The sequence below is a fragment of the Strix uralensis genome, chromosome 22, assembly GCF_047716275.1.
Source record: "Strix uralensis isolate ZFMK-TIS-50842 chromosome 22, bStrUra1, whole genome shotgun sequence".
In the NCBI taxonomy this organism is placed as follows: domain Eukaryota; kingdom Metazoa; phylum Chordata; class Aves; order Strigiformes; family Strigidae; genus Strix; species Strix uralensis.
This window is the reverse complement of record NC_133993.1, coordinates 10,729,227-10,750,611: the sequence shown is the minus strand read 5'-3', so window position 1 is coordinate 10,750,611 and position 21,385 is coordinate 10,729,227. Positions and strand designations below refer to the sequence as shown.

Genomic DNA, 21,385 nt, shown 5'->3' with positions numbered 1-21,385 from the left:
AGGAGGGCCGCGACCCGTGTCCCCGCCCTCCCTCTGCGATTGGCGGCGCGCTGGGGCCCGCGGGCGGGGATTGGCGGACGGTTTCGGCGGGCTGAGCGGAGGTTTGAAAGGCCCCGGGCCGTTGGTGCCGCCATCGCCGCCGCTCACCAGCACCCGCCGCCGCCATGGAGCTCCTGGAGTCCCCGTCGCCTCTCCGCGTGCGTGCGGCGCCCCGCCACCCTCTCCCGTCCTACGCCCCGCGCCCCCGGGTCCCCTCGGCGTCCCGGGCCCCCCTCAGCTCCCGCCGGGCCCCTTCGGGGCCTCCCCGGGCCCCTCTCGCGGCCTCCTCCTCCTCCCGGTCTCCTCCGATCCCCCGTTCCTCCGAGATTTCCCCCATCCACGTTCTCCTCGGGACCCCCCGCGGCATCCTCTCCCCTGGTACCGTGTCGGGGTCCCCCGCCGCCCGGGCCCGCTCCGACTCCCCCCTTCCCCCGACCTGACCCCCTCCGGGCCCCCCCAGTTCGCCGCCCGCACCCCGCTGCCCCTCACTGCCGCCGTCTCTCCCCCGAGCAGCCCGCGAACCCCCGCGTGCCCAAGGGCGATGACGCCAAGAAGCTGCTCTCGGTGGAGCACATCTACCAGAAGAAGACGCAGCTGGAGCACATCCTGCTCCGGCCCGACACCTACATCGGCTCCGTGGAGCTGGTCACCCAGGTGCGGGGGGAGGCCCGGGCCAAGGGAGGGTGGTCGGTGCAGGCGGGAGGTCATTCACATCTGTTTATAAAGCGCCAAACATCTGCTTTACAGACTGATGGTGCAGAAGAGGAGGTATACCTGGGCACTTAACATATTTCTTGCCTTCTTTTCAGCAAATGTGGGTTTTTGATGAGGACCTGGGCCTTAACTGCAGAGAAGTGACCTTTGTGCCTGGCTTATACAAAATCTTTGATGAGATTCTGGGTAAGGTGATGTGTGTTGAGTCAGTGATTGATGAGTTATTAACGGGTGCTGAATGTCTGAAAAACTGGAACTAAATGTAAGAAGTTAACAAATAAAAGATAAAGGTAAAAGTATTTTTATCTAGTCACATTGTCGACCAAGTGGTCTAGTGTGTAATTTGATGGATGGTGTTGGCAGTGAACGTTCATTGTTGATTGTGCTTGGAAATACTGGATACGAATGTCCTTCTGTTAGTGCTGTTTAATAGTAAGCCATTCATGGGATGGCAGAGGACTCCATTACAGAACCAATCTCATTCAGCCCAGAATTCTCCCTTTTGTGTTAACTTGTACTCGTCTTTGTAACTTGCAAAATATTTGCACACCAAGATGGTTACTAGTAACAGTGTGTTGAATTTTTGCATTCGTTCCACTGAAGACACTTTAATAGTTTGGTCTTGGTTGAGAATGTAATATTAATAACAATAATCTTTCCATTCTAGTCAACGCTGCAGACAACAAGCAGAGGGATAAAAACATGTCATGCATTAAAATTACAATTGACGTGTAAGTTTGATTTCATTTCTGTTCCTTGCCTTCCCAACTCAAGTGCGTGGGGCTGGTGTAGTGTTGGAGGGCTCTGCCAGGCGGCCGATCCGAGTTAGACCGAGGGTAATTCCCCAGTTGTGAAAGCCTTTTGCTTTGCTTAGTCCCTGGGTCTCTTAGCGAGTGCTGACTTGTGAAATGACTGCTCTGTTGGTGTTCTCCATTCTGGCCGTTTTCCTCTTCCTCCTCTCAACTTCTTCATTCTGTCATTGAGCATAGATAGAGGGTTTTTATGTGTGGTTGTCCATTTCATAGAGGATAGCTGCAGATTTGAGAATTTTGTTGTTGACTTGTCCTCCCTCTGCTGGCTGTTTCTGCACTTGCTGAACACAGATTTGCTCTTTATGAAATGGTCGCCTTTCCCCAGAGCTTTTGCATAATACTTGTTTCATAACTCAGTCATTTGCAGCCTTAAAAACACATGTATGTTTTCCCCCTAGAGAGAATAACACAATCAGCATATGGAACAATGGGAAAGGTATTCCAGTTGTTGAACACAAGGTGGAGAAGGTCTTTGTGCCTGCTCTTATCTTTGGGCAGCTACTAACGTCCAGCAACTACGATGACAATGAAAAGAAAGTCACAGGTAGGGAAGACTTTCAAATACACGCTGATATTGCTGAGCAGCCTGACCCGTTTAAACGTGTGAACGGAACCAAAATGGGAGGAAGGAAGTCCTCAACACGACATGAAAACGGCGTTCTGAGGCCATCAGAGAGGTCTCCGTGCTCTGTTTTACAGTAATCACGGTACAAACATGGAGAACAGGAAAAACTCTCTTTGAACACTAATCCCAATTAAATGTGGGTTTATAGTCACGTACTGAGTTTGCAGGATATTGTTGCTTATTGACAGTTGTACTTTGATTGTGCTGAAGTGGCTCAACAACTCCTGTTAGTCTGGAATTCTTTTAGATGGTTTTGAACAAAGGTAGTAGCACAGCTCTGCTTTCCTTCTAATTCCAGGTGGGCGAAATGGTTATGGAGCCAAACTGTGCAACATATTTAGCACAAAATTTACTGTGGAAACTGCATGTCGCGAATACAAGAAATTATTCAAGCAGGTATGAACACTTCTCATTTCAGTAAGGTTATACCTGAGATTTTCAACTAAGACCCTCAGGTTTTGTTCCAAAGGTCTAGGTGTAACTTGCATTCAGTGCACCATGATTACAATAAATTTGGCTCACAGTTATTGTACCGCAAAATATAATTCAAATGAATAATGAAGTGAGCAGACACAATCAGAATCTAGTTTTTAACCAGCTGGGTTTTTTAATCTGAAAGTATTTCAAACTTGTAGATCAGCTTACTGCTTTTAAAAACTAAGCTAGCTGCTTGTGTGCATTAGACTGGCAGCTCACAAAACCTCCTTTTCTTAGACCTGGACTGACAACATGGGAAAGGCCGGTGAAATGCAGCTGAAATATTTTGATGGAGAAGATTACACGTGTGTTACTTTCCAACCTGATCTGTCAAAATTCAAGATGACAATTCTCGATAAAGACATTGTAGCACTAATGTCTCGAAGAGCATATGATATTGCTGGATCCACAAAGGATGTCAAAGTTTTCCTAAATGGACAGAGGCTGCCTGTAAGTGAACATTTAAAAGAAACAGCAATACCTGTATTTCTCATGCCATTTAAACAGATTTTGTTGAAACAATTTATGTCATTACATGTAGTAAAGGGAAAATTTGCCTGAGTGATTTTTCTACCCGCTTTTCAGGAGGACATGAATTAAGTATTTATAGGAGCTGTCATAAACGAGTCGTCTGCTTTCATCTGTATGCAGGTGAAGGGATTCCGCAGTTACGTGGACCTCTACCTGAAGGACAAAGTAGATGAAACTGGTAACGCGCTTAAGGTGGTGCATGAGGAAGTAAACTCTCGGTGGGAAGTGTGTCTGACTTTGAGCGAAAAGGGCTTCCAGCAAGTTAGCTTTGTCAACAGCATTGCCACTACAAAGGTAACGCTTCTTTACTTTATTTAGTCAAGCTAATGCCATAGTCTTCATCATTAATATTCTTAGCTATTTTCAAATGTACGTGCGTTAGGGAAAAATACTTGGTTGCTTAATGTGGCAAAGACTGTGCTTAAAGTTTGCAATAGATACACATACTATTTTTTTTTTTAAATGGAATCACCACCAGGTCTTTGGTCCTGTTTTCCCTTAGGGTGGCAGGCACGTTGACTACGTAGCTGACCAGCTTGTGACTAAACTCATTGATGTTGTGAAAAAGAAGAACAAAAATGGAGTTGGAGTGAAGCCTTTTCAGGTACAATGTCAGAATTCCCCTAGTGGGAAACACAACTCTAGCATTATCGCAAACTGTAACTACAGCTTAATGCATTACTACATTAATTAATAATACCTATGTCCATTATACAGACTACACATAAAATTGCTAATTATAGAAGTCTTGTATTTTCCACTTTAAGCCAACTAACAATCTTCTCTTTGTCTGGCTGATGTACTTTGCAGTCAGAGCACTGTAAGTCAGTGAAGATGAACTAAAACTCAGTATCTGTTAGATAATACCTATTTAGGCTGAGAGCTGCTGATCCTTGACATCCCAAATCATAGAACATTGTTCATGCATGTTCATTAGCTGTCCTAAATTCTTCCAAGTCATCTAGGAAAACTCAAAACCATATAGTGATAACTGAGTTTTTCCTCACTGCGAATCTGACGGGTGAATGTCAGAACACGCTGCTGTTGCCGAGAGGAGCCTGTGTAATGTGTGATGCTTCTTGTCTTTAACTACAGGTGAAGAACCACATGTGGATTTTCGTGAATTCCTTAATTGAAAATCCAACCTTTGACTCTCAGACCAAGGAGAACATGACTCTGCAGGCAAAGAGCTTTGGCTCAACCTGTAAACTGAGTGAAAAATTTATTAAGGGCGTAAGTATTGATATACGCAGATAATCAAGATGTCTGTAAAACTGCATCTTACGTTTAACGTGGAAAATGTATACTTTTGAAGTAGTGTCATGAACTGAAGTATGTAACTTAAAATTCTGTCATTGGTAAGGCTTTTCTCACAGTTATTTGGGGTTATTTTTTGTATTGCAGGCACTTACCTGTGGTATTGTTGAAAGTGTCCTAAACTGGGTGAAATTTAAAGCTCAGAGCCAGCTGAATAAGAAATGTTCGGCTGTGAAGCACACGAAGATTAAGGGTGTTCCTAAGCTGGATGATGCCAATGATGCTGGTAAGTGTTTTACATCCTTTGTAACCAATTCATTCAAAAACAGTTAAAACTTGTTCATTAGACAAATGGAAGAATTGTCTCCTAAGGAAAAACAAGAAAACCTGTATTTATAGTTTATCCCCATTTTACAGTCCCATTTACTATGCACAGTGCAACAAAGCCTGCATGTGTTAGAAGATAGTTATTCCATTTGTGAGTATGCAGGCTTTGATTTCACTTCTTAATTAGAAAATTAACTTTTTTTTTTCCTTTTTAGGCAGCAAGCATTCTTTAGATTGTACACTTATCCTGACTGAGGGAGATTCAGCCAAAACACTGGCTGTCTCTGGTCTAGGAGTGGTTGGTAGAGACAAATATGGAGTATTTCCCCTTCGTGGGAAAATGCTCAACGTCAGAGAAGCTTCTCATAAGCAGGTTAGTGGGAAACTCGTTACAGGCTACGTGTGTGCTTCGGGTGATGCCGTGTGTTTTAACTGAGTCAGTACAGCTGCACCTGGACCCACCTCACAGGAGTAGTGTCTTAAACACCCGAGGCTGGTCTCCTTGTCAGCCCGCCTTGCTGGTTAAGTGGGAATGTTCCTTAAGTCCTGTTGGGATAGTCAGTGCTGTGCCTGAAGGGATGGTGTTTGTGTTGTGGACTAGAAAACGTTCGGAATGATCTAGAATAATTTAAGCATTAGACTTCAGTTTAGAAATGATAAATTTCTAAACAGCAAAAAACCACTGAGAAAGACAAAGCTCAGTCAATGGTATACTTATGGATAGTTTTAGACTATTTTGAGATACATTTTAAGTCCGAGAGACAAGTTTTTATTCTGTGTGATCTCTTCCAGATTATGGAAAATGCTGAAATCAACAACATCATCAAGATTGTGGGTTTACAGTATAAAAAGAACTATGAAGATCAAGAATCTTTAAAGAGTCTTCGCTATGGAAAGATTATGATTATGACAGATCAGGTTAGGTTCACTAAAACTGAAAACTGGGAGAGGAAGAAAACCAACACTTGAATACAGAGGAAAGAAGAAAACACTACTCTTCTCCCACTGCCATTTTTGTACCTAATTCTCTGTATTCGTTTCTTTCTATCATTCTATGTTTTAGTGGGTCATTATGTCTTGTCAGCCACAGAACAAAACAGATAAAGTAGAGGGGGGAGTAGCATCACCAAAATAGCTCAATACCATCTTTCCCATCTGCTGGTTCAAGGTCCTTGGACCAGTCCTTGATACATTTTTTTCACCAAGAATGTGCCTTTTCTGTTTCTCTTAATTTTCAGTAGCTAAACAATGCATGGTCACCTTTTAGAGGTGATGGTTAATAGTGTCAGTTAGTTGGAATTACAGAATCATTTGCTATTGAGCAATTGACAATTCCATCATGTCCCTGATTAAACATGTGGCTTTTTTTTTTTCTTTTTAAACCAGGATCAAGATGGCTCGCATATCAAAGGTTTGCTGATTAACTTCATCCATCACAACTGGCCATCTCTTCTAAGGCACAACTTTCTGGAGGAATTTATTACTCCCATCATAAAGGCAAGGGTTGGGAGGCTGGTGAGGTGAATGAGTAAGGATCCATTGGTCCAGATCTGCCTCTCATTTCACAGTTCAAATATTTGTTCGTCGTAGGTCTCTAAAAAGAAAGAAGAAATTGCATTCTACAGCATTCCTGAATTTGAAGAATGGAAAAACAGTACACAGAACTACAATTCATGGAAAATCAAGTACTATAAAGGTTTGTAGGAAACTTAATATGGTGAAGGTAAATGATCCAAGTAAGAGCATTCGTGATTAAATTCAGTTAGCCCTGCTTTTGCAGAAGGGCTTTGGGACGAGTGTCCTCCAAGTCTCTTCCCTCCTAAGATATTCTGATTGCAAATACATGCGACATAAAATAGAAGAGTAAGGAAACAATAACCTCTAACTAGATAAAATAATAAAATCTCTCAAAATTGAACTACGATATGTGCCCTCTTAGGCAGTTATGCTCGGTTTTATGTGCTGTTTTCCATAGCACAGTCCTCGTGTACTGTCAGCGCTGTAAGCTAAGTACTTATTCCAGGATTGCTTAATACCAATAAGAAAGTTGCCAACTGCAGAACAATGGCTGGATGCTGGGGAATCATTTCCAATTTGCAGTTAATCATGTCAGATATCTACAGAAGTTACAGACAAAATCCAAAAGTACAACATGCAACTGCTCACTTATCTGTAGTCCTTGGGATTTTTGGGATACCTCACATCTCATTGTAAAGTAACCTAAATATTCAGTAAGTCGTCTTCATGCTGTGCATTTATAGCATGCATCACAGAAACTAGACATAGCAAAACACTTCCTTGAACTGCAACTTAATTTAAGCAGGAAGTTATTAGGATTAACTAGGACTGTCTCTGCAGGTTTGGGTACCAGCACATCGAAGGAGGCTAAAGAATACTTTGCAGATATGGCGAAGCATCGAATTGGCTTCAAATATTCTGGTCCTGAAGACGATGCTGCGATCACCCTGGTAACTAACATTTAATTGCTGACTTACTACCTTTGGTATTCCACTGCTTGGTGCTGTGTATTTTCTCTTAAAATGCTCTTAGAGGTCTTTGGGCCTGAGACAATCTCTTTGTTACCAAGGCTACGGCTTTAGTCCAACCAGTAGAAGCAAATCTGGCCACAGACCTCAGGCCAAGAGTACCCTTTTAATGATGGCTTTTAAATATAGCTCAGAACAAACTAATCACTACAAAGCAATTGACATTTTCAGACACAACAGTAAACATTCCTTTAACGTTTTTCTGCATGTTCTGCTGCAGTTTTCTCCAAGTCAGACCTTCCCTTTCTCCCCCAGACTTTCTTGCAAAATGGTTCAGCAGTGGATTAAAACAGTCCTTGTTTCTGTGAACTTCATCACCTCCAGTAGCCATTGACTCTTAAGTATTCTGCGCTATTAGGCAATGCCAAAAAAACAATTTTTTTTCCCAAAACATTAATTTCCCATCAAATCTGCTTTAGTTTTCTGTTGTTGTGTTAAAAATTCATACATTTAAACCTAACTGCCATGTCTCCTAAAGACTGGTGGAAATTATGCTCTTAAGATGTTTAGCTCCAATAAAATTGCACTTCTTGGGCTATTAAGTCAGCCTGTTTAGCACGTTATTCTCCCGGGTAAACTCTTTGGGTATGCTTTCTTTTTCTCAAGGGATCCAATAAGGCGCACCACAAAATGTCCTAGAATTGAGTTACTTTTTGTTTTGTAATATACAGGCCTTTAGCAAGAAGAAGGTAGAAGAGCGAAAGGAGTGGCTGACTAATTTCATGGAGGATAGAAGACAACGGAAGCTGCATGGTCTGCCAGAGGTAAAAGCTTTATGTATGTGAAGGAAACTGGTTTCCTGTCTCCCTGGTCTGCTCTCAGCTTCAGTCTGGCACGCTGGAGCTGCCCGCAGCTCAGTCAGGCCGTCACCGGGTTACGGGATTTAAAAATGTTTCAGGATTCTGCAGAGCAGCTTCTCTCGTCAGTGTAACATCATTGTCAATTGTCTAACAGTTCATTTAATTTTCAACTCTTATCTTTCAAATTACTTTATCAACAGGGAAATGATAACTCGAGCAGGACTGTATGAAGACTTTATTTCTCAAAAAATGGGCTTGCATCATGGGAAGCGATGTCTCACTTTGCCATGCTAAGAACGCCAGCACTTGCACTGGGTTTAGCTAGTCTTACAGGGAGCTTCCATTTTCCTGAAACTAGCCAAGTACGAGCTAAGAAACAGCTTAGACCTTGTTAAAACTAAGGCAGTCTTGTACCTGTTTTTCTTAGGAATACCTATATGGGAAAAACACTCATTACCTGACATACAACGACTTCATCAACAAGGAGTTAGTGCTGTTCTCAAACTCAGATAATGAAAGATCAATCCCGTCCCTGGTTGATGGTAAGTTATTTCGAGGTAGTCATTCCACATAGTGCATTCCCCAGAACTTCATAACTGGGTGTTTGTATGTCATGGCATCATCAGAATCGGGGAACCTGCTGAGTTTTCAGGGTCAGTGTTCTGAAGGCTGTTTTCTGATGTCCAAGTTTTTTAATCTTTGGTTTAAACGTCTCGTCCATTTTGTAGTATATTATGGCATTACCTTACTCTCCTGGTGTAGAATCTTCAGGTGTGTAAGTGGTTCTTAGTCTGAGGAGAGCAGAAGCGAAGTGAAACATGTTGTGTGTTCTAATCACACGGTCTTTTCTTTTTTATACAGGTTTGAAGCCAGGTCAAAGAAAAGTTCTGTTCACATGTTTCAAACGAAACGATAAGCGGGAGGTGAAGGTTGCTCAGCTGGCTGGTTCTGTAGCTGAGATGTCCTCATACCATCATGGTGAAGTAAGAACCTGGCCTGTTGTACAAGATGCTTTTTAAATGAAAGACAAAAAGCTCTTCTGTTGACTCGACAGTTAAGATGCCTCTAAAGCAGGATCAGATGTTTGAGTATAAAAGCCAAACAAAGTGGCTGTATATCTGCTGTTAATCCTTCAGTATTTATTTAATGGTCAGTCTGCCTGTCCTACCTAGACTTTATGGGAATATATTTCCTTCAAAAAGTAGAATGGGGAAAAACCCACTTTATTTGTGATAGATTCAGGCAGATGTTAATAGTCTTTCTACCTTGGTAAGGAGAAGTTAAGCACTAAAACAAGCTTCTCTTGGGAGACTGATAGAGTCTTTCACTGGAGGTTTCAAGAACAGGTTGTTAGCAATATCTGGTGGGTCACTGGAATATGTCTAGTCATCCACGAGTGAGAGTTTCCTCCGGTATTTTATTAGTTTATCCTCTATCAGTTATGTTCTTGGTGTGAATTTTGCCTTTAACTTTGTCCATTCAGTGAAGAATTCCGCCTTTTTAGCTTTAAACGTTCCTTTCTTGCAGGCATCGCTGATGATGACTATTATTAACTTAGCTCAGAACTTTGTGGGCAGTAACAACGTCAACTTGCTGCAGCCTATTGGTCAGTTCGGCACAAGGCTGCATGGTGGGAAGGACTCTGCCAGCCCTCGATACATCTTTACAATGCTCAGGTCAGCATTAAAGTTTTCTTACTGTCTTAAATATTCTTAGCGTGTTACAGGGCTCAATTTGACAGCGTTTAAAATGAAAATGAATTTACTTTTTCCCTTTAAAACTTGGGACTACTTGCATACTCAGCATAGCAACAAATGAAGTGTGATTTGGATCTGAGATTCAGATATGTAAACTTGGTTATCATCCCAGAGAACAGAAAGGCATAGCACAGAATATGGAAATGGGAGCGAAAACAAAGGGAAAAATTTGGGTAGGATAAGAAAAAATGAACTTGAGTGGGGAGAATGAAGTTCTAGTATCTGAAAGTCCAGCGGCCGCTCAGGTTGAACTTGATCAAATGGGTTACTTGAGCACATGCATGGTTGTACCAAAGCAAGGTACATCGAGAGCTGGAGCCTTCCCAGACATTAAACATCTGATATATACGTACTTAAAGCACGTGCTTGGTGGTCACTCTTCTGTAACAAAAATTTGGGCTTAAATTTTCTTTCCTGTTCTAGCCCACTAGCACGGCTGCTGTTCCCACCAATGGATGACAATATCCTGAAGTTCCTCTACGACGACAACCAGCGTGTGGAGCCGGAGTGGTACATGCCTATCATCCCGATGGTGCTGATAAATGGGGCAGAAGGGATCGGCACCGGCTGGTCCTGTAAGATCCCCAACTTTGATACCAGGGAAGTCGTGAATAATATCCGTCGTCTGATGGATGGAGAAGAGCCCTTGCCAATGGTAAGGAATGTATTTAAAAAACAATCTCTCCCTTGTTAGTTTATTCAGCACATATTGGAGCATTTCATGCAAGGGCTTAAAAACAGAAGCATCCACACAAAGCTGAACGCAGTGTTCTCTTCTGCTTAGCTTCCTAGTTACAAGAATTTCAAAGGCACAATACATGAGCTGGGACCTAACCAGTATGTGATAAGTGGTGAAGTGTCTATTCTCGATTCTACAACCATCGAGATCACCGAGCTGCCTGTCAGAACATGGACACAGGTAACAAACGGTGAATTTGCCCCAGGAATGTATAGTTTGCCCTGTAAAGCAAAAAGTGACAGGTGGATTTTGGAGCTTCTCAGCTCCATGGCAAACATGGGTCTGACTTTGATTCTTTCCTCAGCCTTATAAAGAGCAAGTTCTGGAGCCAATGTTAAATGGGACTGAGAAGACACCCCCACTGATCACAGACTACAAAGAATATCACACAGACACGACAGTGAAGTTTATAGTGAAGATGACTGAAGAAAAACTAGCTGAAGCTCAAGCAGTGGGGCTGCATAAAGTCTTCAAACTCCAAACGAGTTTAACATGCAACTCCATGGTATGTAATAGATTTTACTGAAGAAAGTTCTTGCTTTCACTCAAAGACTGTGTGGACAGCTGCAGCTGCTGCGTGTAACAAAAATCCTCTTGCAGTAACCTATTCGCTTTGATTTTTCTGCTGTTACTGGTTTTAAATCAGCTTTTGAAATATGCTTCAAAAGGTCAGGAGACTGGCTTGGGAATGGGCCTGGAGGGCTATGGCCGTGCCTGGAGGAGTCAAAGTGATCTGAAATCACACAGTTTACAGAGACCTTTGTTGTGCAACAGCACTGCCATAGAACCTCGGAGTCTGACTGTGTGCAGGCTTGATGCAAGATGTTTATCCTACAGATAGCTTTAAGATTCAAGTAACCTTAACCCCACTATGTGTTTTCAAGAACTTTGAAATTCTGAAAGTGTCTCTGCTGCTGTGCTTGCAAACTGAAGTAATTTCTAAAATTCTAAAAACAGCACTAAGGTTTTATAATTTGTTGGCCTAATAATTCCATTGTACTACCACACCTGTGTTATAGGTAATTTTCAGTGGTTTTGGAAATGAGTTTTATCATCATAACGCCTGTGTTCTTTCATCTAGGTTCTTTTTGACCATGTCGGCTTTCTCAAGAAGTACGACTCTCCCCAGGATATTCTTAAAGAGTTCTTTGAACTCAGGCTCCGCTATTACAATTTGCGAAAAGAATGGCTCATTGGAATGCTGGGTGCCGAGTCTGCAAAACTGAGCAACCAGGCTCGTTTCATCCTGGAGAAAATAGATGGCAAAATCGTGATCGGTATGCGTTGTTCTTGGGTACTTGGTTTATAAAACTGGGAGCAGAACTAGGTGCTCCCTGGAGTTCTGTCAGCACCCCCTCAGCCCCGGCTGGCTCTTAACGAACTACACCAGAGCTTATCTTTCTGTTCCAGTAACACACAAGAGGAAAACGCTTCCCCGAGTATCCTTGGTCTACAGAGCATTATGCACGTATTAATTAAAACAGGATACTCATACAGCTTTCCTACTGTGTGTCTGACACTATTTTGAGAGTAAAAATTTCTTTTTAATAGTTTAGCAATCGTTCCCATCTATTTTTGACTTGGTAGGAATAGGAGTTAAGTGCTGGTGGGGTTAGAAAGGGGTAGTGTTTTCTGTTCAAACGCATAAACCTGTATCTCCCCATTATCTTTGTGAACCTCTGCAGAAATATTCCAGATCATCTTCTCAGTGGATTGGGGTTTCAAACTTAGAAGATACTCGAGTTAACAGCATCTGAGAATCATGAGCTGGAAAAAGAAACAGGTCTTTGTTCCCAGCATTCCAATTTTTCACTCAACTTTTCCACCTCGGACTCAAAGGCAGTCTGTCTTTCACTTCCACTCCTGGAGGATGCAGCTAGACAAAGTGTCATAAGATGCTTTGTGGTCTGTGTCTGGAGGCAGCCCCATAATCCCAACAGCCTCCGTGTTTGACTTGACTTGGGAAGAGAAATAATTCCCTTGAAACACATTTTCTTGGGTTTTTGTAATAAGTAGTTCCAAGGCTGACAGAGCTGGTTTCATTTGTATTTGTCTCACAGTTGATTGCTTCTGATATCTTAAAAAGGAACAAATTCCAGCTGAAGCATTTCCATTGGTCGGGGCAGTTAATAGCATAAATTTCCCAGGTGACGTCTAATGAGGTGCAAGCTCTACCAAAGTCTAAGCGCTATCAGGAGTTTTTTCACTCCACCTGCCTATTATTGTGAAACCCTTTTGATACCATCAGGTCTTTTTTTTTCAAAGTTCAAAAACTACTTTGGGTGGGGAAACGCATATATGGAAATGAAGAAAAAAAAATATTTACAGTGCTCTGGCAGGGACTCCTGGCAGCGTAGGAGCAATGCTGACCCGACAAATCGCCTGCTAAGAGGGAACTTTTTAGGTGTTATTTCAGGCTCTTCCACGTGTCCCACCTCTGATGAGGAAAGGCTGTTTTAGAGCCCGAAAGGATGCTGAGCTGCTAGAACTATGGGATCCAAAATTTAAAGCTCATCTGACTTTCCCAACAGTGATTGGTAGTGGTTGCTAACTGACAATCCTGAAATGTCTGTTTACAGAAAACAAACCCAAGAAAGAGCTGATTCAAGTTCTTATCAAGAGAGGGTATGAATCTGACCCAGTGAAGGCTTGGAAGGAATCGCAAAACAAGGTAATGCTTCAGTCATCCTCTCCAAAGAGATCCAAATCCGCCCCTATCTCTGAAGCTTCATAATTCGTATGAAGAAGCCCAAGTTGCTTTTCAGTTTGTAGGATTCAAGATCTTGCGTGTCTGGTATGTCTGTGGTAGGGAGCAGGCAAGCAGAAATTCAGTCTCGTGTTCAGAAGGCACCGAGACCTGCTCATACGGGTTTGAGTCCTCCTGCCACACCAATTCCTGCCCTTCCTTAAGGGTTTCCTTCCGCCCATGGGACGCAGTTGTGGAAGGACTGTGAGGAAGGCGACAGTTTTAAGTAGCCTGAGGAGAGAATCTGGAGTATTGAGACAGAGAGGCTAAATAGAGAGAGCAGAAGAGATCTGGAGAATTGTTTTTGCAGATGGATTCCTCTGTGCGATAGCAGCTGAGGCTTTACGAAGCATCACTTTATCCAGTTCCGAATCGTTCTCGAAGAGTCTAGGACACCATAAGCACATGGAGTGCCTGCGAAGCATCCAAATTTGATCAACACCCCTACCCTTGTATGTCAATGTATTTGTTGACAATGTTTGTTTTAAATTTACATTCAGGAAGAGGAGGAGGAGAAGGAGGAAGAGGAGGAGGGTGACAAAGAACCAGCTGCAGATACCGGACCTGACTTCAACTATCTGCTGAACATGCCCCTTTGGTATCTGACTAAAGAGAAGAAAGATGAGCTCTGTAAGCAGAGAGATAACAAAGTATGTTCCTTCCTTTTCTTATAAAAGCATTGTTTATAATATATTTTTTTGATGGTGGATTAAAATGTGACTGATAATTATCAACTGTGATTCCCTTTAGGAAAAGGAGCTGGAAGACCTTAAGTGCAAGAGTGCCTCTGATCTGTGGAAGGAAGACCTTGCTGTCTTTGTTGAAGAACTTGATGTATGTCAGAGTTCAGTGCAGATGACTGACTCCCTTGCAGTCTTATCCACCAGCTCTTTTTTGTCATAACAAGGAAACTAAAAATGATAGCTCCTATGTCTGCCACTCCTCAAGGAGAACGAAAGCTTCCTTCACCTTCCCAGCTTGCACAGGAGTAGTGCTGCTTTGGGCCAGGGAGTCCAAACAGGGTGGCTCTTGGAAGGTGGTCAACTACCAGTCTGAGTAGTGGGGTTTTAGGAGGGCTTGAGAGAAAACTAGTACTAGGATGTAGTCTGAGGAGTTGTAGATCAAAGGGCTTTTTGGACACTGAAAAGGTGAGGGAGGAGCTGTACTTTACCGAACAGAGCCCAGACTGTGGGCAGGTGTCTGCACCGTCACACCTGGTCCCTGCCCATGTCTCTTCTTACTCCCCACGTAACCAAACTACAGCTCTGGCTTAGATCATTGCTTGAACATGTGCAAATGTGTAGGAGAGTGGGAAGCTTCATTTAACCTGATGGTAGGAAATCTATCAGCAAGTATAGAGTGCTTTACTGCAAAGGGCTGTGATGGTGGGGTTTTTTCAGCAGTCCACTCTCTTTTGTATTCTCATGGTTGTATTTTCTTATGCTCACCTCTACAGGCAGTGGAAGCCAAGCAAATTGAGGATGAGAAGGCAGGGTGTGGTGGTAAACCTCTAAAGATGAAAGGAGGGAAAACGAAGGTGAAGAAGGAGCAACTGTCAGAAGTATTACCATCACCTCATGGCGTAAGGGTCGTTCCTCGGATAACTGCAGAGATGAAGGCAGAGGCAGAGAAGAGAACTAAAAGGAAAATAAAGGTAAAAAGAAGCACTCGGAATGCTCAATCTTTCTTTACGTCCTCTTCAATAAGGTCCTAAAGAATTGCAAGTTCTTGCCAGCTGAACTTGTCCCAATGAAGCAGCTACGCAGGGAGAGGGACGGAGTCTGAGGGTCTGGGAAACACTGGAAATGTTCACACTGCTCAGTCTGAGGGAGAACAGATTCACTAATGTATCAGGAGTTGGCTTGGAGGGAAATCTTTTGGCAAGAGCATATATCACAGTGTCAGAGATGGTTTGGTAGCCTAGCAATGAAAAGACAGATGCAAGTAAGGTTGTTCTAGGTGTCTTGGGGATTTTACAAATCCTCTAGCAGGCAGGAAGTACAGCTGGTGAATTCACTTCTCTAGAACAGCCTTCGCATTTCCAGTAACGCTTTCAGCCCCTCAATGCTGTTATTGTTCTCGATATCAAGGAGAGAAAGAAGATTTAACTCTTTTTTTTAATAGGGCTAGCTGAAATCAGGCCATTCAGCCATTTGCAACATAGATGATTAAAATATCCCCTCACCTGTTTTGACCTGTAAGCCAGACGTTGCTCCTTTCCTACAGATGGTTCCATCTAACAGTTTTTCCAAATAACTTGCACTGTTGTTTTTAACCCACCCAGTTCAGTTGTGCATCCTCAACACACCCTGGAGCCATCCCATCAGCACACAAAGGCGGCACCAAAGCGCTCTCAGGAGTGGAGACAAAGTTCCTGTTTTTGTTAATGTTGGATTTTGTGTTCTAAGTCACCTGATCTGGGGACAGATCATGTCTGATTTACTTGGCTGTAATCAATTTTACACACAGTTTGTTTCACAGACTCAGATTTCTTGTATCACTGACTTTCATACGTCTAAAATAAGCAGCTCCCTTCTGCATTACTCTGTGTGCCACTTCTAATTGTGTGAGCTGACTCGCTATCTATTTGATATCTGCTTGTATCTTCAGACTGAAAAAAATGAGTTTGATGAGAATCAAGAAGAAAATACATCAGGAGACAAAGAGTCTTCAGACCTTAAGCAGAGATTAACACTGAAGACGAATGCTGAGCGAGGTAAATGCTTTTATGTGTTATTCCACCAGTGGAAAGTGAGGGGAAGGGCTGTAAATTTGGTTATCTGACCTTTTCCTGAAGTAACATCGAGGATCAGTACCTTTGGAAAAACTAGGTGAGGGAAAGCGATTCTGAGTAACAGTTAAGCAGGATAGATTACTATTTCTCTTTGATGTTTAAGTCAGAATCCTCTGAATTTAGTGATGTATTTCCAAGTTGAGCTTGGACTGCTGAGCCCGAAGTACAGATGGAAGTTTGCTGGTTCATCCTGTCTCCCCATATTTTGCAGGTGGTAAGAGACAGGCCACTCTACCTTTTAAGCCATTAAAGAAAATGAAGAAACGAAACCCTTGGTCAGACTCGGGGTCCGGTTCAGAGTCTGATTTTGAGGCGCCTCTTCGAAGAGAGAGAGTGGTTCGCCAAGCAGCAGGTGGGTGAGGACACAATGCGGAAGAGGGACGGTCTGTGGAGGAGAAAACGGAACAGGCCACTTAGTCTGAGATCTCAGTCAGAAATAATTCTTGTTTTACTGTATGTAACTAAATATTTCTGCCATTTGAGCAGATCTTCACAATGCTTTTCAAGGAAAAGCAGAAATGGGGAACTAGAGAAATAAGGTTATTGGCTTTATTTGCACAACTGTCTTGGCAAACCAAATGCATTGTTGGGAAGTGAGTGCAGAACACGGCTGTGATGTGGAGTCTTCTCACTGGCAGTCTCAATATCTGCTTGGTTTTAGTCAGATCTTTATTTTTTAATAACTGCAGCTAAAATATTGAAAGAGAAACTGAGCTGCATATTGTCAAATGTGTAAAATAATGCATCTGTGTCATGTCATCAGCCAAAGCCAAGACCATCATCAGTTCGGACTCGGATGCAAATCTCTCCAGCTCGGATGAGGAGTCTGAATTTCAGGTCAACAGTGAAGGCAACAATGAATCGGATACACCCCCCGCTAAAAAAACATCTTCCAAGCCCAAAGCTGCTCCAAAGTGAGTATTTCTCCACATAAGTCACTGGAAATCAGTTGTGCTTCTGGTGTTGATGCTGTATAGAAGCTAATAGCTCTTTTTCTTCAGTGTACCTCTTCAGTGCGTCGTAAGTTGAAAAAATACTTGGGGTTTTGTGTTCTAGGGAAACCACTGAAAAAGCAGCTAAAGCTCCCAAGCAAAAGCCAGTGCAAAGTGCTGCCCCTGGTGAGTACGAGACCTTCTTGACCCCCCGAGAGCACGCTGGGCGTTCTGACACGTTCATCACAAGATCTTGCAAAGAAACTCTGATGCTGGGGATACCAGCTGGTTTCAGTGCACCAGACTTTTTCTGTCTGTTTCTAACTTGAATTTGTGATTTAATCCAGTTTTAATAGTTGTTCTTTTTATAAAGTAGATCAAAATTACTTCCTTAATGTTTATAGCCAGAGTAGATAATTTGACTATTTCTGCTTTCTTTATTCAGTTCAAGACCAAGATGTTGCTAATGGAAATGTGAGTCAAGCTCCTGCAGCTCCTTCTGCCTTTGTGCCTCACACTAAGGCCGCACCTAAAAAAACTGCTGCAGCTAAGAAGGCCAGTGCCACTACAGGTAAGGCAAAGTCTAGTAAAATCATTTTTAGATGACAATTATTATTATTCCTGTGGGAAACAAGTCTGAGTGATTTTTCTAGGCAGAGGTCTGAATAACTTGGGTTTTTGTTTCAGAAAAGATCTGAGGTTTGTGGCAAAGGTTGCCTAGTTGTCATTTTTAAAGCAGTCTTGTTTCCAAACATATCATGTTCTAGTTCATCTCAGACATGCTTGAAGGGAGTGAATTTTAGTTTGGGAACAGGAAAAGTGAATGCTTCCTACAGTGCTATGTAATACTTGGCAGAAATAATCCGAGTGGAATTTGTGTCTTGCAGTCAATGTTCTACTTCGTGTCTTTTTGGGAAGAAAGCTACTTGGTAGCTTGCTTCCCAGGAAGAAGAAAAGCTGCTTTGGGGTAGCTTGATCTTACTTAGTGCTAGCTCGACCTCGTAAATCTACGGCATTTGACTCAGGTTTTTTTAAACTTAACCGCCCAGAGTCTTTGTCAAACTTTGAAAGCTGTTTTGCATATTCCATCACTAGCTGGTTTTGATCCCAGCAGTAAAATAGTGTTACTTCACAGCAAAATAGCTGTTTCTTCCACTTCTAAATTGAGAAAGCCTATTATCATTCAGAAATGGCCTGCTCATTTCAGCTTAACTTGGAGACATGCTTCAAGATGCTGTTAAAAAAGATGCCAAAATATAGGTAAGAACGAACTCCACAAGTAACCCTTTAGGTGGTAAATTCATTCCTTCCCTGTGCAAGAGTCTGGAAGGTATAAGATGGTCACACAGCCTTGAGAGTTCAGGACTTTTCCATCTGAAATAGTCTGTAAATTGCTTCGGGTACGTTTTAATTTGATCCTCTAAATGTCGTGGAACTAAGCCGATAAACAACCTCGTTCCTCCTCATCTTGGTAACGAGCAATCTTTCTAGAGACGCGTGATTCCAAACGGGACGGCCCGACCCCGCGGCACAGCGCAGGGCCCTGTTTGTGTTGGAAGTTGTCAGCAAACGGCGAATGAGAAGGGAGCAGCAAAACAAGGGCTTCAACTAAACGCAGAGCTCTGTTTCAGATAACCAGCCGTCCATCATGGATCTTCTGGCCAAGAAAAAGGCTGCGCCTAAATCCAGCAAGACGGCGGGGAAGGAGGGATCCCTGGACGCCAAGGCTGGAGGAGCCGCGGGGGACAAGAAGCCCGGCCAGACCAAGGGGCGGAAAGTTACCCGAAAGCAGCCGAGGGCTTTCGTTTCGGATTCAGATTCAGATTCGGATTTTGGCTCGAAACCTTCCAAATCGGTTGCAGCAAAGGTTTGTACTCTGCGAAGAGCCGAGGGGGTGCCACAGAGCGTGGTGTCGGTGGTGCTGGCAGAAGCGGCGCGGCGGAGGCAGCACCTCCCCTGCGACACCCGTCTGCTGCGTCGCTGGGTGTGGGGAAGGGGGGTCGGGCCCAGCAGCCACCTCCCCCGTGACACCGTGGGGCGTTTGCTGCGAGTTGAGTGTTCCCAGCTTACACTCGGATTCACGATTTGCCTCCCGACTCTGCTTCCCCTCCAGAAATCCAAGCTGGAAGACGACGATGCCTTCACCGTTGACTCAACCGCTCGTGCCGACAGCCCCGTAGCAGCCGTGCCCCACGCCAGGCCTGGACGTCTCAAAAAACCCGTCCGGTACTTGGAGGAGTCCGACGAGGACGATCTGTTTTGAATTTTTATGAAGATTTTAAACTGCTGATCCAAACCCATCTACAAACTGACCTTCCGCAGTGCTCTCGCCAAAGAACATCTCAGACTGGGAAATCTTTTTACTGAATTTAAGCTAGTCCAGAAATGTTTGTTAGAACTGACTACAGTTCTATTTTTCTTGGTTTTAAATAACTTAAATTTGTTTAAACAGAACCCCCCTCCTTTCTTGTGAACACTGGAGCCATGTGCCCAGCCAGTGCTGATGCACTTCCCTCTTACCATTAGCTAGATGGAATCTTTCCACCCTTTGGTCATTTTAACATTATAGAGTAGACTTTAGAACATATCAAATCCTTTAACTTACCCTCTCACATAGACACCTTCCTCCTTAGATATCTTAAAAAATAATAAAATAGGTAAGCTTTGAACTCCACAACCCTGGGGAAATAGCGTGAGGCGTTGGTGTTCAGATCTCCACGCTCGTGTTTTTCTTTCTCTTTTGCAGCCCTTTACACCCGTGCAGGCCCCTCTTCAGCCTCCGCCACGTTGAGTTTTACCCTGTCGGGTTTTTTAAAAGCCAGATTTAGCGACGGAGGTTTGCGCAGACTTGTCTCCTCTCTGTGCTCGGCGTTGGCAGTTTTATCTTCTGTCTGGCTGCCAAGAAACCCCGTGCTGGGCTGGGTCAGCCCCGAGGTCACCTCCAGGTGAGAGGTGGCCGGCAGCGCCCGGCAGCTGGTGGCCAGGACAGACCTTTGCTGGCCAGAGCTCCCTGATCTGCCGGTGATTTGGGCGTGCGGCCGGTTCCCCCGTGCCCGGTGCTGTCCCCCGCCGGGTGGGGGGGGGTGGGCAGCGCCCGGGCAGCAGCAGGGCCGTGTCCCCGTCCCTTCCCTGCAGAGTTTATCTGGTTGTGCTCTGCTTTTCCTAGAGCTCTTTCTCTACCACTATTTCTTCACTGTCTGTCAACATGTTTTTGTGTTTTTCTTGTTGTCCTGAGTTTCTGTCCTTTTTAATATTTATATAATAATAACAAAAAGTGTTTTTACTCAAGTTTTTGTCAATAAAAAGGAATTCTCAGCTGCCTGTGCCCTCGCTTTTCCCTTGCGCCAGCTCTCTGGAGGGGGGTGTCTCTCTCTCTTCATGGTAAGTACCTGAAACTCCGACTTTCCCAGGGGCGAGAGACCTCTGCTCCCACCCTGCGCTGCCAGACTGGGCCCGAGGGCTCCTCTCCCACTTCTGAGGTGGTTTCCAGCGCAGATTTAGCCAATTTGGGTTTTGTTATGGAAACTGGCTCGGCCCTGCTCACCGTGGGGCTGGTGGAGCTGCCCGAGGCGCCGGCTCAGGTGCTGCCTGGATGTTCCTTGCCCTCAGCGGGGCTTTGCAAAGCCCCTGCCTGGACCCGTGCCCTCAGCCCAGCTTTCCCAATTCCTGTGAAGGCCCCGGTGCCTGCACCCGTCCCCCCCCAGCCCCAACTTCTGCTTCTGCAGCCGCAGGTGAGCAGGGCCTGAAGTTTCAATCAGCCCAGAGAGTTTTTTTCTCCCAGTGCTGGGTTTGTGCTGAGCCGGGCCTAAGTCACAGCCCTGGGGGGCTGCCTGGCTGCGGGGGGGCACGTGGCTGCCTCTGCTGCGGGCAGAAATGGGGGTTCAGGGTGTGGGGTCCCCACAGCACAAGGGATTGGGGTCCCTAACAAAGCTCCCGGGACAGAGCTCCCCTGTCCCATGTCCCAGCCTGGTGCCCCCCGCACCCGGGGAGCCGCAGGAACGACGGGCAAACCCCGGGGCCCCCCCTCCCCGTCCCCTGGTGCTATCTGTGCCACCGAGGTGCTTTGCTGGAACCCGGTCAAGTGTGGAAAGCGCTGTCAGATTTTCCACTGCCGGGCTCTGGAGAGCGTCTCCAGCACGGCCCCGCCGAGGGGCCCCGCTATTTACGGCTCCTCGCCGCGAGCGTGCCCGCGGAATCCCTTGTCACGACTCGCACGGCGAAGGGCGAGGCCGCGGCCGCGCTGCTGCGTTGTAACCCCCAAATGCATCTCCAGAGCCGCACTGCACACG

At 44.5% G+C, this 21,385-nt stretch overlaps 1 protein-coding gene across 1 annotated transcript; it reads left to right on the top strand.

Moving 5' to 3' along the window:
- The first annotated feature begins 120 nt into the window (after positions 1-120).
- On the top strand, positions 121-20,414 carry TOP2A (DNA topoisomerase II alpha). The gene is made up of 35 exons (XM_074892174.1): positions 121-197; positions 553-693; positions 849-939; positions 1,421-1,484; positions 1,964-2,109; positions 2,489-2,586; positions 2,905-3,117; positions 3,319-3,492; positions 3,701-3,802; positions 4,294-4,431; positions 4,603-4,741; positions 4,998-5,155; positions 5,575-5,700; positions 6,169-6,279; positions 6,373-6,478; positions 7,141-7,250; positions 8,000-8,092; positions 8,556-8,670; positions 8,990-9,111; positions 9,656-9,804; positions 10,309-10,540; positions 10,670-10,804; positions 10,929-11,129; positions 11,706-11,901; positions 13,204-13,295; positions 13,871-14,020; positions 14,121-14,204; positions 14,827-15,024; positions 15,981-16,086; positions 16,376-16,516; positions 16,928-17,078; positions 17,221-17,282; positions 17,542-17,667; positions 18,728-18,963; positions 19,210-20,414. Exons 1-35 carry the CDS (start codon positions 165-167, stop codon positions 19,357-19,359), a joined length of 4,689 nt encoding a protein of 1,562 aa, XP_074748275.1. The 5' UTR covers positions 121-164; the 3' UTR covers positions 19,360-20,414.
- The last annotated feature ends 971 nt before the right edge of the window (positions 20,415-21,385 follow it).

Bases quoted from the DNA above. Each gene is read 5' to 3' on its own strand.
- TOP2A (XM_074892174.1), top strand. From the start codon at position 165: ATGGAGCTCCTGGAGTCCCCGTCGCCTCTCCGC. The intron at 198-552 runs GTGCGTGCGGCG...TCCCCCGAGCAG, and splicing joins AGTCCCCGTCGCCTCTCCGC to CCCGCGAACCCCCGCGTGCC. The intron at 11,130-11,705 runs GTATGTAATAGA...TCTTTCATCTAG, and splicing joins GTTTAACATGCAACTCCATG to GTTCTTTTTGACCATGTCGG.